Source organism: Euprymna scolopes, chromosome 2, assembly GCF_053919585.1.
Source record: "Euprymna scolopes isolate OS-2025 chromosome 2, ASM5391958v1, whole genome shotgun sequence".
NCBI classification, from domain to species: domain Eukaryota; kingdom Metazoa; phylum Mollusca; class Cephalopoda; order Sepiida; family Sepiolidae; genus Euprymna; species Euprymna scolopes.
The window spans coordinates 38,867,802-38,884,330 of record NC_136483.1 but is presented as its reverse complement, the minus strand read 5'-3'; the positions used below and the strand labels follow the sequence as shown (position 1 = coordinate 38,884,330).

The following is a 16,529-nucleotide window of genomic DNA, read 5'->3' as shown; positions in this document are numbered from 1 at the left end:
ACGATTGTACAATGTGAGTGTGGTGACATTCATTGAGATAGAAAAAAAAGGGGGGGGAGTAACTAGTCAAGAATAAAAAATATACACACACCAATCTTAGTCAAAGTCATAGTGACCCATTTTATAGAGTTCTGAATGACCAAACTAGAGGGACGAGAGATTTTAGTCTATAAAACTACAATAATCAATAAAAATAATTATGGTCACATCATTTTAGGTTTTAAACCATACGTATGACTCTAGAAATATAAAATTAGTGCAAACTTCAAATACATCGCTCTTCAACTTCAAATAACATTACATTAAAAACTATTTTTTAAGCGTTTTACTTTTTGTTTTGCTTTTTGTTACACATAAGTTTCCTACTACTAGAAAGAAAGTGAATTATAAAATTAGGATTTTCAATTAAACATTTATTCCAGCTTGATTTTACTTTTAAAGTAAATTGATGAAGTTTTTTAAGCAGTGTAGAGCTAAAACATGTGTCCATATCATCTGTAGTTAGATGGGAAGTGCTAGTATGAACATCAGTAGGTGTGAGAAAGTCATGTCTAGAAAAAAATGGTAGAAGGGTACAGAAAAAAGACTAAAAAAAAAAAATCACCAAGAAAACATCAATTGGTCAACTAACGTAGTGAGAAACAGAGTCTTGGAGACAGATGGTAGATCGGATACTTTAGGATGCGAGAAAAATGTTTGATGATGATGATGATGATGATGTCGACAATGATGAACAATAGCACTATGTATAGAGGTGTGACAGTAAGAAATTTAAGTATTGTCGATTATTAAGTGGTGTTTTGAGCAAACGGCAGGGTAAAATGCAGTGCGTTTTTAAATTTTGGTGATAAAGACGAATCCTTTATAATTTGATAGAAAAGAAAAGTCTATTGTCTTGTTTTACTGACAAAAAAAATTAATAAGTATGATAACTAGCCGCATTATATAAACAATAAATTTATTTGGGCAATAGAGATGGTGAATTTTTAAATGGCATAACTAAGGAGGCGTGACAGTTCATAAACAGGACATGTGGTTAGAATGCTGATGGTCACAGATCAGGTTAACAATTACACAAGACAGACTGCTTATAATAATAGAAGTAATTGTGACAAACTAAATTTGGGGGTAAAGGAACAGCTGTCAACATGATGAGAACGTGGGTTTAAAAGTAAAAAATAAAATTAAAAAAAAATCTACTCAAGAGAAAAATTGTGCGTTATTGTTACTTCAAAAAACCAAGTTAAACCTTAGTTTTCGATACATATTCGCTTTCTTTACTTATTTGATAAGCGTATAGAATGTCGTAAGAAATGTATACCGATACCGGTTAAAGTTCAATTGATTTTTATTAAATTCATAGAACTATATAAGCATAAATAAAACTGATTTTAGTTTCGTAACAAAAAAATCAATTAAAAAATTTTAATTAAAAAAAAAATACTTGAAAAATTAAACTTATTTATAATTGTTTTTGCACATAAACAATTCTTTTTAAACAGCTAAAAAATAAGATCTTGAAAACATATTAAACATATCAGATGAATACGGAGGTTATGATTTTGTTCAGTATTAGGAGGTCATTCTCCCAAACATTACCTCCTAGTGAGATATTGTCGATTGCCAGAGGCACCCCACCAGGAAATGCTGACGAGGCCCTATCATATCAACAAATTTTATAACCCTCCGAGGTTCCCCTTTGAGGGAAGGGGGGCTATTTTCATTCATGTTCAACAGAACCTCACACACTTGTGAAAAAAAAAAATGCATTTCTAGATAAATAATTTAAATCCTTTTTTAAGGCGGTCTTGATATTACACACTGGTTGATAAAATTGTTTGAACAAACAAACCACTTACCTATAAATGGTTGCAGAATTATTGATCTGCCGCCCTTAAAAAATTCTCTTTCACGTACTAAAACTAAAAGTGTTTGCCTTTGATGGGAAGAAACGTTATAATAACCTTAAACAAATATTAACTAATGAACGAAAATATCTTCTTTTTTTATTAACAAACCAGATGCACGTGAATTCGAATATTTCCTTTTCAGGAAACAATGGAAATAAAATCATCATCACACTCTAGATCAAATTTAGTCTGCTACAGTGGCTACACACATGTTAGTGGCAAGACGAAAATTACGTTTGTTCTTGAAATTATATTAAAAATCAAAAAACTATTTAATTTCATGCAAATTCATAACTGAATATATAAATACAAAAAAAAAATATGAAAGAGCAACAACTAAATTACGTACTATAACACATGATTCAATCCAACCCGATTTAAAAATATCTTAGACAATACCTCGAGGTTTTTTTGGTTTTTTTTTTTTGTTTTGTTTTTTATGGCGGTAGAAAATGTTTTTAAAAATACTATTTTTAATAATCTAATGTTAATCCAACTAGAAAATAATTTTAAACAGTTAATTTCCTTAAATTAGGAGTAGTTGCTAGACTTTCAGCTTTCAATGATGTTTATTAGGCATTGTTTATTGTCATTAGAATAATACTTTCAGGGTTGTGATTATCCAATGGCATAAAAAAATAAATCGAGATGAATTTCCCAGCTGTGTGTGTGTAGAGAGAGAAAGGGCAGCAGCACGAAAAGCAACAATTCCAATCAGTATTGTATCTACTAAATCCAAATTAAGAGAAAGATATAAAATGCGTCCATAGGGGAGGGAACAGGAAGTCATTCTTTGATTAAACAAAAGTCATCTAACTCTCCCACTCTCTTCCCAAATCACTTGAAGTCTTAGATTTCATGATAAAATATTTTCAGTTTTAAGAGAGAACTTTCATGAGAGAAAAAAAAGTCAAGTTATCCTTGAGAAAAAAAGGGGGGATTACAAAAAAGGCTGATAACTCACTTTATGAGTTTCAGGAGAAATTTACCGTTTACAGATTTATAAAAAAAAAAAAAAAAAAAAAAAAAAAAAAAAAAATTTAAAAAAAAAACACGAAATTCCGCTAAAAAGCGAATAACTCGCATCTTTATAATATCGGATTGATTTTTTTTTTCTAGAAGAGAAAAAAGAAAAATGTTTGCTGAAAAAAGGGAGAGAAATAATTGAATATGTACGTTTTCAGCGTCCCAAATTCTGTTTGTTTTTTTGTTTGGTTGTTTTTTGTTTGTTTTTAACGTCATTCTAATATTAGATTTGCAGCTTTTAAATTACATTGCAATTGAAGATGTCACAAATATTTAATATCAATTATTCATGTTTTTGTTGTGCATTTTCTCTTTATCAAGTTATCATTTTCCTCTCACATTTATTTTTTTCCCCTGTTAATATTTACGTTAAGAAAAGCAAAGCGAAAAAACATCGAGTAGTGAATATTTTTAAATTGGTCACATCTTAAATTACAAATCGAATAATCATATGAGAATGACGTCTTTCTAAAAAGAGATCGCTGAAAACGTAAAAATAGTTTTGTTGGAAGGAACTCTCAAATCACAAGACTACAAAAGTAAGACTGTAAATAATGACGATTCTTACATTCTTTTCGTAAGAAAAAAAAGTGGGGATCAGAATTAGTAGTAAACTTTAAATGCTAATAGTTTACTATAAATTATTATTTTTTTTTTTTTAGAAAGAATAAAAATGAGAGAAATGCTCAATAACGACGCACCTTTTTACTGAATAGGAGTAATGAATGCATTCAAAATAAGATTTAAGTAATAACAATAGTTTATGGTAAAATTATTTGGTACTAGTGCACACCCAGGCTCTGCAGTCTGCACTGCAGTGCAGACTGCAGAGCAGAGAGTGATCCAGACGTAAATAATAACGTTATTATTTAAAAAGCCATTCTTAACATGGGGAGGGTGTTTTGTACTTATTCTATACTTCAACCTTACAATAAAACATATCATAAAACTTTAATTAAACTTGGAAATACGATTGAAAAAATACCGCGGATCACTCTCTGCACTAACACCAATTATTTACAATTATTTATAGCAATTTTCCTAGATTCTATATTATGATTAACTAACTGTATACAATTGCCATGGCGGTGAATATTAATTCAAAATAATAATTCATATATATATATATATATATATATATATATATATATATATATATTTATATTATTATTATTATTATTGGGGTTAGAAATATGCACTCAAAAGAGCCATAAACCACAAAAAATAAATAAACACCTGGCTCGATCTTGCTTATTATTATTATTTAATTATTTTATTTAAAATTAGTTTCGGTTTTCTCTCATTTTACTTCTGATTCGATCGATCGTAAAAATGAAATAATTCAATGTTTATCAAAGTTCACGTACATTTATAAGCACACAGACTCAATATCTTTTTCTGGTTATCAAAATTTGGTGCTTTTCTAGAACGGTGGACCTGTACCTCTCAAAAGATAGTTTTTCTTCGGTTTTTAGAAGCACAAATTAAGGTTTGCATATAAACTTTAATTCTAACCAAATTACTTTATCTGATTGAAAGCTTTGACATGTAAACATTGTGTTCGACATTTTTTGTTTTCATTAAATAAAAAATTTTAAATATGACCAAAATTTTTTTATTTTGGTCGCCATGGCGATTTCTTTGTGATCGTGAAAAATTAGAAAGTGATTTTGAAACCTTTAAACTGTCAATTCGGCCGTAATTTCTCGCTAGAATTAAAGTTTTAAAAGGTCAATTACTAACGTTCAATTACGATTTTTTTTTTCATTGCCACATTATTGTACAATCGAACCTAAGAATTAGCTATTTTAATCATCGTCATAATCATTATTAAAGAAGAGCACTTTTTTCTTGGCAATAACTTTTTTGTTGTTTCGCAAACTCAGCCTTCAATTTCCAAACAGATTTTATGACGTTTGCGTCAAAACTCTAGCCATATAAATATCGATATGTTTTAATAGGATATTTATAAATATACAAAATAAAGTAATATAAATTGTTATTGACAGATGTTAAGAAGATGGTTTGTTGTTTTATTGGTGTCTACTCCAGCCAACGAGCCCCACCTTATGGAATATTATTAAATTATGAAGGAAGAACTCACTAAAGTTGGATTATTATTATTATTCAAGAAAAGGTAAGAAAAATTAAAAGATTGAAAAGAAAAGGAAAACACCTGTTTTAATTATGTTTTCTGTGTTTGTTTTTTGTCAGTAAATAAATAAAAAAGAAAAGAAACGAAAAAGGTCGCCCGGCGAACCCCCATAGAATCATGGCTCGTTGTGTCAGAGGCGGAGGCTAAAAACGAATGAATAAAGGAACTGACAAATGTCGGAGAGCTGGTAAATATGTTCGGTAAAGTTTGAGACAACTCACCATGTTGACTTTCGTTGGGAAAGAAAGTGTTGGCGATGTCCACCGGGGCCAGCAAGAAGGAAAGGATATAAAAACACACTGTGTTAAGAGTAAGTCCTGGTAAAGATGGCTGCTTCATCCGGGACCTGAGGAATTCCCAGCGTGTCAAGCCAATCCAAAATGGCGTCAGTATTTACTTCCATATAAGGACATCGGAGGACGGTATATCAGTCGGTGGGGAGATGGGGGAGGAAAGGGTAAGGAGTAAAGGTAGACAGAGGGAGGGAAGAAGAGGAGAAAAGGAGGGGAGAGAGATACTTCTTCAAGGCACCTGATTCTCTTCTTCAATTCTTTCTTTCATCCGGTTTATTTAAAAAATTAAACAACTTTTTAGAATAATATAAAATAAACGAATGCACTATTTAGATAAAATATGAATTAATATTTTATCTACGTTTATTTTTAAACATATCTTTATGGGCATTTCTAATATATATGTTTATTTTCTGTCATTATACTAAAACTGTACTAATCAACGTTTGTTTCCCTAAGGATGATTTTCCTATATATTTTAATAAATCAAAATACATGTCAAAATATTCTTCCATTTTTTGGAATTGAGTTATGTTTGAAAATACTTCTATTTTAACTGTTTTAATTTGCCGCAACTTACACCAAGCAGTGAAGCACCAAGCATTTTTTACTATGACTTCTATCTATCACTCTCACCCTCCCTCATAGTATATTGTTTGATTCTTATTTCACACACACACTCTCTCGGGGCCCGGGCGACAAGATCAAAGTGTAGTATCTGTTCCGGCAGATACTGCAAGCTATGACTAGCTATGACTAGCAAAGACCAGATGTGGGGGCAACCCCACATGCCTGACCTTTAACCAGCTCCCATTTCCCACCTCTCGGGAGCTGGTCCCCCTTTCCCTTCCCCCTCCCTTCACTCCTCACATTAAAAATTGGCCTTGTGCCTAATTTGCTCGGTGGGGGAGCAAATAAATACCATCTGTTCCGACAGATGCTGCAAGCTATGACTAGCAAAGACCAGATGTGGGGGCAACCCCACATGCCTGACCTTTAACCAGCTCCCATTTCCCACATCTCGGGAGCTGGTCCCCTTTTCCCTTCCCCCTCCCTTCACTCCTCACATTAAAAATTGGCCTTGTGCCTAATTTGCTCGGTGGGGGAGCAAATAAATACCATCTGTTCCGACAGATACTGCAAGCAAAGACCAGATGTGGGGGCAACCCCACATACCTGACCTTTAACCAGCTCCCATTTCCCACATCTCGGGAGCTGGTCCCCTTTTTCCTTTTCCCTTCTCCCTCCCTTCACTCCTCACATTAAAAATTGGCCTTGTGCCTAATTTGCTCGGTTGGGGAGCAAATAAATACCCACTCTCTCTCTCTCTCTCTCTCTCTCTCTCTCTCTCTCTCTCTCTCTCTGTTAACAATCGAAGGTAATAAAGAAAGGAATAATAAAAACATTGGAATAGTCCATCATAAATATAAGGGGATATCACCAGTTTAGTAATACTATTTAACTGATAGCTGTAAAGGGAAAAAGGAAAAAGAGGGACTTGAGTAGATCAAGCAGAAAGCGACTCATTTCGGCATTTTGTAGTTTTATATTTAACTAGCATTTCAGCCTGGCGTTGCCCGGGTGTTTGGATGTGTATGTTGAGCAAAAAAAAAAAAAAGAAAGTGTTAGTAGGAAGGCAGGCTCGAACCCGTACCGCAAAGGAGGAAAAGAACGGGATAAAACCTAACGTTTATGCTGTTACGACCACCGCAAAACCGGAAGCGACATTTTTTAAAATTAAGGCTAGAAAATCTAAAGAAGAGGATAACTTTAAAAAATATCGGCGAAAAAAGTGACCCCCCCCCCCTGTAGCAAAGTGCCTAGTTGAAGGGGAAGATATTAATGTTTTTAGCCAATTTTTCGGTATTTGTCGTATGAAAGGTCGAACTTTAAAACGATACTGATCTTGGTAAAATCTGTCGCCTCTATTGAAAGTTTAAGGCAGACATGCAAACAGACATACATACATACATTTATATATTGGTAACTAAAAATTTTCGACCCAAACTGATGAAAAAGCTTGCCCTGTCTCTGAATACCCTTTATGTAAAATTTCAAATATTTAGACCAGAAATTGTCTGAGTAATTTGGAAGAGACCGCAGATGTCAATTTTTTTTAACTTTGACCCCTATTATGACCCCTTAACATTTATTGTTTGGAGCTCAAATCAAGTTATTAAGTTAGATCCATGTCCAAGGAACCTATATCTAAAATTTCAAGTGCATAGACCCAAAATTGTCGGAGGAGTTTGGTAGAGTTCTCAAAGGTCAAATCGTTGAAGTTTGACCCCTTAATCGCCAAATTTCTGGCCAAAAATCAATCACATCGATTTTCCCAAATCTCAGTACCCTGTATATCAAATTTCGCGTCTGTAGACTAAAAATTGACAGAGTTATTACGTAGGGAAATGTACACAGACACACACACAGACACGTTCACTTTTATAGATATATACTAGCAGGGGTGCCCGGCGTTGCTCGGGTGTTTGGAGGTGTATGCTGTGCAAAAAAAGCAAAAAAACAAAAAAAATGATTAATTTTTTAAAACTTTGACCCCTATTATGACCCCTTAAAATTTATTGTTTCGGGCTCAAATCACTTTATTAAGTTAGATCCAGGTTCAAGGAACCTAAATCTAAAATTTCAAGTGTCTAGACCCAAAATTGTCGGAGGAGTTTGGTAGAGTTCTTAAAGGTCAAATCGTTGAAATTTGACCCCTTAACAGCCAAATTTCTGGCTGACACCCGTCACATCGATTTTCCCAAATCTCAGTACCCGGTATTTCAAATTTCGAGTCTATAGACTAAAAATTGACAGAGTTATTGCGTAGGGAAATGTACACAGACAGACAGACACACAGACACACAGACAGACAGACAGACAGACAGACAGACACGTTCACTTTTATAGATATATAGATTAGCTATACAAAGTCACTTTTTCTTGATTGAAGCAATATAACCCAAGCTCAATTGATGATCCAGTGGATCCCTATTTTTTCTAATATATATGCATATGTATAATACAGTTCTTAAATAGATAAAGCAAATAAAACTTTGGCAACTGATATTATTTACATTTTTTTTTTTTACACGGTGGTCACCACTTATCAAGGCCCGGAAGCCACTCAGGGATAAGGGTTATTGCAAGTACAGTACGTTAGTGTGGAGATTTGATGAAGTGTTTACTTAAGGGAGCAGTTCATTAGGAATTTGTTAACGTTGGACTTGAAGACATCCAAGTTGTAGCCAGGTGGGAAGCAAGCAGACAGAACAGAGTTCCACAGGCGTGCAGTTCTAAGAAAGAAGCTTTGTTCATGGAATCCACGTTTTGATTTAGGCACAGATAAAGAGTGGGGGAAATTTTTCACAGTGGATTCAGCTAGATGGGTGTTTCTCGTGAAAGATTGGCGAGGGGGGACCAAAGATTGGAGTTCAGACGAGCACCTGCCATGGAAATAACGATAAAACAAGGATAGGCTCGCAACGTCTCTTCTGTGGGAGAGAGGTTGCAGGGTAGAGAAAAGGGCATCCCCCACTAAACCACGAAGTCTATTTAGTACTCTGTCAAGGCAGGATAGGCTGTTTTTAGCAGCTCCTGCCCAGATATGGCAGCAGTATTCCATCCTTGGACGTACTTGGCTTTTATATAGATAGAGAATTGCATCAGTAGTGAGATATCTTCTAGAGCGGTAGAAGGATCCCACCATCTTTCCAGCGACCTTGGCAACAGACTTGATGTACGTGTTCCATTTCAGATCAGGAGTAAAGGACAAACCCAGAAGCTTGTCAAAATACGGGGCTTCTCCTAAACGAGAGCCATCCATTTCAATTGATGCCAGATGGGGATCAGAGTGTTGATGATGTAAAGATAGGAGTTTGGTTTTAGATGCATTAAAGGTAACCAGCCACAACTTCCCCCACTGAACCACGCGCTCGAGATCAGAGGAGAGAGAATCAGAGAGAACTGTGTCATTTACAGCCTTTGATGTGTTGCCGTAGATGGTTGTGTCATCAGCATAGATGTCAACGAATGATTTAAGTATGTGTTTAGGGAGGTCATTGATGTAGATCAGGAAGAGAGTTGGGCCCAGGATGGACCCCTGAGAGACTCCAGCATTAATACTGTAGGCCTCTGATTTCTGCCCATCAACCACTACTCTTATGAACCTATCAGAGAGAAATGATTTAATGATTGAGAAAACATTTCCAGTAATACCGTAGCTGGAAATCTTGTGAAGTAGGCCCTTATGCCATACCTTATCGAAGGCCTTTGATATGTCAAGAGCAATTGCCCTGCAAACATTTGTCAAGAGATTCACTAATCCTATGTGATATAACCGTTAGCACATCTGCTGTAGATCTTACAGAGCGGAAACCATATTGCATGTCACTAAGAAGTTTGTTTCTGTTGAGGTGGTTGACTACTTCTTTATTTAATATGGATTCCAACAACTTACTCATGACACAGAGGAGACTTATTGGTCTGTACTGAGAGGGAGATGACTTTTCACCTGAATTCTTAAATACAGGGCATACTGATGAGGTTTTCCAGGGTGTTGGAAAGCACTTCTCCTTAAGGCAACGCTTAAACAGTTTTGTAAGTATGGGGGCAAGTTCTGGTTATAGCTTTTTCAGCACTATAACTGGAATGCCATCAGGGCCAGTTGCTTTACTGGAATCAAGGTTCTTCATTAGCTTGGCGACCTCACGCACGGATATTTGTATGTTGCATTGCGTGTTGTCTGTTATAGGAGGAAATACAGGGAGTTGATGGTCATTGTCGCATAGGGTAGAATTAGCTGCAAAGTTCTTGGCAAATAGTCTGGCCTTGTCTGATGCTGACGAGATGACCTCAGGTCCATTGATGATGGTTGGAATAGAACGTTTGCTATTTGCCAGAACTGGTGGGAACCAAGCCGCTGATCAGCTACTTTGGATTTAACAGACTGGGCATATAGTTCTCTTGCATTTTTTATTACTCTTTTACAGTGGTTGCTGGCGTTCCTGAAAGCAGCTTTAGTCTCAGTGCATCTATTACGTTGGTAGTTATGGAAAAAGTGATTTCTGTGCGCGGTAGCAGTAGCACATTCTGGGGAGAACCATGGCTGGCTGTTAGGTTTTTGTTGGAATTTTTTAGATGGTATGAATTGGTCTATGCCTACAATTAACCATTCGGTCAGATCTGATACTATAGAGCACATATCCTTTTTAAACATGGAATGCAGAGGTAAATCAGATATGAATGTATGGAAGCTGTCCTAGTCAGTCATAGATTAAGATTTCCTTTCCTCATTGTTTAATGTAGGATGTATAATCCCCGATTCTTAAAATATTTCTGTTTGGCAGGAGGCCCTTGTAGTAATATTGAGTGGGCTTTAATCGCTAGATTCGAAAAAATATTTCCCTTGGGAGTTATCCATTGTGATCATATCAAGTCAACTGTAATCGCAAGATTTGTCTCTCATCTACTGAGAAAATAAGATAATGGTTTGTTGGGATGGTTTTGTACAAATCCAAATGTTGAAGCTAGTGTCTCGCCGCTGTCAAAGTTTTGGAAAATATTTCTGGTTGGAATTATCGATTTATTTGTCCATGAAGATAACACTTTGTTAATTTGAAATATTGAAGGTGAATCTCAGTGAGTTTCTTGATAAAAAATATTTTCTTGATATGCTGTGTTAAATCCGAGATATAAACAATTGTGGGTTGTCAAGAACCCATGGCCAAATGGCCAGAGTTAATTTAGGTTGTTCTCTTGTATCTGAGTCATGGTTTTGATTGACAGGGATTTGTTTGGCGACCACTGTTGTTTCTCCATAACCCCCTTTGATGAGCTTGAACTCTTCCTTATATTTTGAAGTTTGACAGGTGCCCGGCCCCAACAGCGACTGTTTTCTGATTAATTGAAATTAGATCATGATAGCCAATCAAACTTTGAGTATTTAACCAATCAGAATTGATTATTTTCCCAGAATCGTTTTTTTTTTTCTTTTTATGCTTCTGCTGATTTTGTTCCTGTGGCTGCTAATACTGCTGCTAAATTTTGTTGCTGGTACTGCCGCTAATTTGTATTCTTGTCATTGTTGCTACTTTGTTATTTTGATAATTGCGAAAAGGGGTTTGATAATTATGAATTATATCAGTTTAGGATAAAACTTAATAAATCAAGATTAGATCTTGGCGATGATTCTGTAATATGTCTTTCTTTCCAGATACTGGAATTCCCTTCATCCTTCCCTGGATAAATCTGTCCTTTTCAGGACAATTTTTTGTGTGATTCTACCTGTTCTTTTCAGGACAAATTACCTACCAAACTTTTGTGCAATTCTTCCCATCCTTTTCGGGATAACTTACCTAACACACTTTTGTATAATTTCACCTGTCCTTTTCATGACAACTTAGCTTTCACACTTTTGCATGGTTATCTCTTTTCTTTTTCAGGACAACTTACCTGTTATACTTTCAATGTGTTAATCATTTTCACAGGATAACTTGCTTTTCAGTATGTCCAACAGTAATTTAATCTTTGTGTAATGAATGATGAGCATCAACTGACCAGCTATTTTTTTCTGATCTCAATAATGTGCACATTTGACCACCAATATCAGAGAAATAACTTGACCAGACATTCCTCATCAACACTTCCTGTGCAGCAAGTATCCAAAATAACTATTTTATATTACCCGTATTTTTATGGCTTAATTTGTTACTTAACGAGTTTACTCTTGTGCTTTCCATTTACCATTATTTGTCTTGTGTCGCTAAAAAATTTTAAGACTGATCACCATCATATAAATTTATATTTATCATATATATTTATATTTATAGGACAATCTTCACCAGATGAAAATGTTCAATATTCAAGATAGAACATTGTAATAAAGCAACTGGCCCTGACGGCATTCCAATTATAGTACTGAAAAAGCTTCAACCAGAACTAGCTCTCATACTTACAAAGCTATTTAAGCATTGTCTTAAGGAGAAATGCTTCCCAATACCCTGGAAAACTTTATTTAAAAATTCAGACGATCGCTCATCTCCCTCTCAGTACAGACTAATCAAGGTTTTTGATTAGCTTGGCAACATCACATACAGATATTTTAATCACTTTCATTGTTTACATAGTTTTCTCAGTTCAATGACGATTTCAGTAACAGAAATATGCAGAGATTCATCATCTGTTACATAGTACCAACTTAAAATGGTGTTTACATTTCATGGGACCATAATCAATCTGGCATTTTTTTTAACTTACGAAAAACATCCTGGAAATGGCATAAAATTACTGAAATCACATAAAAGTTGACTCTCAGCTCTAAATAATTGCATTTAATTTTTCTATTATTTCACTAGAAAAATAGTAATAATGCTTTCTTTTTATGAATGCAGTTTAAAAATAAAATTGTCCCCAATATATTAAGTAGAATGCAAAAGGGAAAGTACTCTCTGTTCTACAATTCATGGGTGATAACTCTTTCTTACTGCAATTAATACAATTACTACTGTTCATGACATCTTTAAATTTTGTCTTGCTTGATTATCCTACCCTAAACGTCATAGATACACACTTTTTATTAAGAGGATGAGAATAGTATTACTATTAATAATTCTGATGATACTATTATTACTCATATTATTAGAAATAAGAATTAACACCTGGGCAGTATCGTTAATAAGATACTCTGGACCATTCATACGCTGGACCAAAGAGGAACTTAGGCATCTTGATCAAAGGACTAGTAAACTAATGATGATGCATAATAAATTACACCCAAAAGATGATACTGACCGATTCTATGTGAAAAGAAACAAAGGGGGAAGAGGACTAATAAATGTAGAAGACTGTGAAAGCACAAAAAAGACTTGGAAAATTACAGGAACCAGAACACAGAAAGACTGAACACTGCAGCCAAAAACACAAGAAACAAGAACAATACAGAATATGATGACACCAAAAACAAAAAGACAAGAAAAGTGGGAAGCAAAAGCACTACATGGACGATTTATAAGAATGACAAAAGAAGAGAATCACGTAAACACCTGGATGTGGCTAAGGAAAGGCCACACATGAACAGAGAAACAAAATCTCTACTGACAACTGCACAGGGCAACATGATTAGAACAAACCACGTCAAAATTAAAATAGATAAAACATAGGAAAACAGTAAATGTAGACTTTGTGGATAAAAAGACAAAATGATAAACCACATAATTTGCGAATGCAGTAAATTAGCCCAAAAAGAACACAAGGATGGACACAACCGCATGGGGAAAGCAGTACACTAGGAGCTATGCAAACGAGTGTATCTAGAACACACAGAAAAATGGTTTAAACACAAGTCGGAAACTATACTGGAGAATGAAAACCACAAAATCCTCTGGGATATGCAGATGTAAACAAATAAACCCATCCAAACCAAAAGACTGAATGTCATAATAATCAACAAGGAAAAGGAAAAAAGAATCTGTCAGATTGTACATTTTGCCGGCTCAGCAGACCACAGGGTGAAGAGCAAAGAGACAGTAAAACGAAACAAATATGCAGAACTTGCCAGAGAACTGAAAGAAATATAAAACCTGAAAAAAATCAATATAATACCAATAATTGTAGAAGCATTAGGAAATGTTTTTAAAAAACTTGGAAATAAGACTAGGAGAAATTGGAGTCAAGGGGAAGGCTCAGACTATGCAATGGACAATAATGCTGAAAACTACAGAAATCTTAAAGAAAACTCTTGAATGCGGAACTTAATCTACAAGAATGACAATCGCCAACAAGACATATAGAAAATGCAAGGGCAGTAAAATAAAAATGAAATGAAGAAAACTGAAGTTGCAAAGTCGTAAATTGACTACTACCTCCCCTTCCCATATCCGTCTCCCTCCCACCTCCCTCTCCTTCCCATCTCTCCCCCTTTACCATCTCCATTACCTTCCCCTTATTCATATTTCTCTCCTACCCCTCATCCCTACAAAAAAGGGGGGAAAAATTTATAATGCCAGCTGAAATAGTTAAAAGGTCAAGGAGGATGGAAAGACCGAGGAGTGAAAGCACTTACAAGACCTCCACTGGATTAGTGCAGAGGGGACTGGGACGTTGGGGAGGCTTATTGCTACCAAAATTCCAGTGAAGACCAATGGTCATTGTCAGCAAGAAATCAACAGCAAGCGAATGTTGCAATAAATTGTCAAAAGAGGTGAGGATTACTGGAAATCTGGGGAGACTTATTGTTACCCAGACTCCAGGGAACACCACCGGTTTTTGTTAGTGAGCAATCTGATGATGACCTGTGTGAGAACTCCAAGTGAGTGAAATAATAATAATACAAGAAAGCATGACAGAATCCCACATGCATGGTATAATAGAATACTTGCAAATATACAAAATACAAAGCAAGGTGATGAACAATAGAAAATGCGATGAAAACATGAAGACTTGAACTAACAGCTGATGGGCAATACATAACTGAGATTAAAATACAAAGACGTATCTTCCAAGGTGATTCTCTATCATCAATACTGTTCATCATATCCATGATGCCCCTTAACAATATACTAAGAAAATTCCAAACCGGATACAAGTTCACTAATACAGATGAAAGAATGAACCATCTCATATACATGGATGACCTGAAGCTGTTTGCAAAAACTAAGAAGGAATTAGAGACTCTAATAATCTTCAGTCAGGATGTCTGAATGGAATTCAGCATGGAAAAGTGTGCGTTCCTGATCATGAGAAGGGGAAAACTGGATGCAATGGAAAGTGTGATACTACCCAACCAAACAGAAATGAGAGCACCAGGTGAACATGATAGCTACAAATATTTGGGCGTTTTGGAAGCAGACACCATTAAAGCAACAGAAATGAAAAAGAAAATTGGAAAGAAATGCCTCAGAAGAATAAGAAAACTCCTCGAAACTAAACTATATAGTAGAAACCTAATTAAAGGCATAAACTTATAGGCAGTGTCACTAGTAAGATACTCTGGACCATTTATAGGTTGGCCCAAAGAACTCAGGCATCTCGACCAAAAGACAAAGAACCTCATGATTATGCACAATGTACGACATCCAAAAGATGATACTGACCAACTCTATGTAAAAAGAAAAGACGGAGGAAGAGGGCTAGTTTGTATAGAAGACTATGTAAATGACTCAAGAAAAGAATTTTAAAAATACATTATGCAGAACACTGAAAGAATAATTATTGTAGCAAAAGACACTGAAAAACAAACAAGGCAGAAACAGAAGAAATGAGGGATAAGACGAGAAAAGAAAAATGGGAAGAGAAACATCTACATGGGTGATTCATGAGGATGACAAAAACACTTGGACATGGCTGCAAAAAAGAAACTTAAACAGAGAAACGAAATCCCTAATAACAACTGCACAAGATAACACGGTTAGAACCAATCAAAGCAAGGATCAACAAGACGCAAGAAAACAGCAAATGCAGGCTCTGTGGACAAAAAGACAAAACAATAAACATCTTAATAAGCGAATGCAGCAAACTAGCCAAAAGGAATATAAGAATAGACATGATCAAGTGGGGAAGGCAGTACACTGAGAATTATGTAAACAACTGAATCTTGAACACCCAGACAAATGGTACATGCACAAACCGGCAGCAGTACTTGAAAATGAAAGTCACAAAATCCTATAGAAAATGGATATATAAACGGATAAACACATCCAAGCAAGGAGACCAGATGTCATGCTAGTAAACAAGAAGGAAAAGAACTGTCAGATCGTAGTTTTTGCCATTCCAGTAGAACACAGAGTGAAGATCAAGGAGACAGAGAAACAGAGCAAATACACTGAACTGGCCAGAGAGCTCAAAGGGATATGAAAGATGAAAAAAGTCAAGATAACATCACTAATAACAGGAGCATTAGAAACAATACTAAAAAAATTTGAAAAGCAAATGGGAGAGATTGGAATCAGAGAGATGGCTGATAAGATACAACAGATAAGAGTAATGAAAACGGCTGAAATATTAAGGAAACCCCTTGAATGCGGAGACTAACATACATGAGTTTCAGGCACAAACTGGACATACAAAAAATGCTACATATGTAAAACACAAAGAAGCACTACATGCAATCATGAAAACTGAAACTCCCCTGAGCCTCTATCTTCTCCA

The 16,529-nt window shown here is 35.3% G+C and overlaps 1 protein-coding gene across 1 annotated transcript in view; it reads right to left on the bottom strand.

Moving 5' to 3' along the window:
* LOC145291279 (F-actin-capping protein subunit beta-like) overlaps positions 1–5,452 on the bottom strand; it is a 116,729-nt gene extending 111,277 nt beyond the window's left edge. Inside the window, exon 1 of the mRNA XM_080136925.1 lies at positions 5,313–5,452. Within this exon, the coding sequence (XP_079993051.1) occupies positions 5,313–5,315 (3 nt within the window). The 5' untranslated portion in view covers positions 5,316–5,452. The remainder of the gene's footprint in view (positions 1–5,312) is intronic.
* Positions 5,453–16,529: the final 11,077 nt, after the last annotated feature.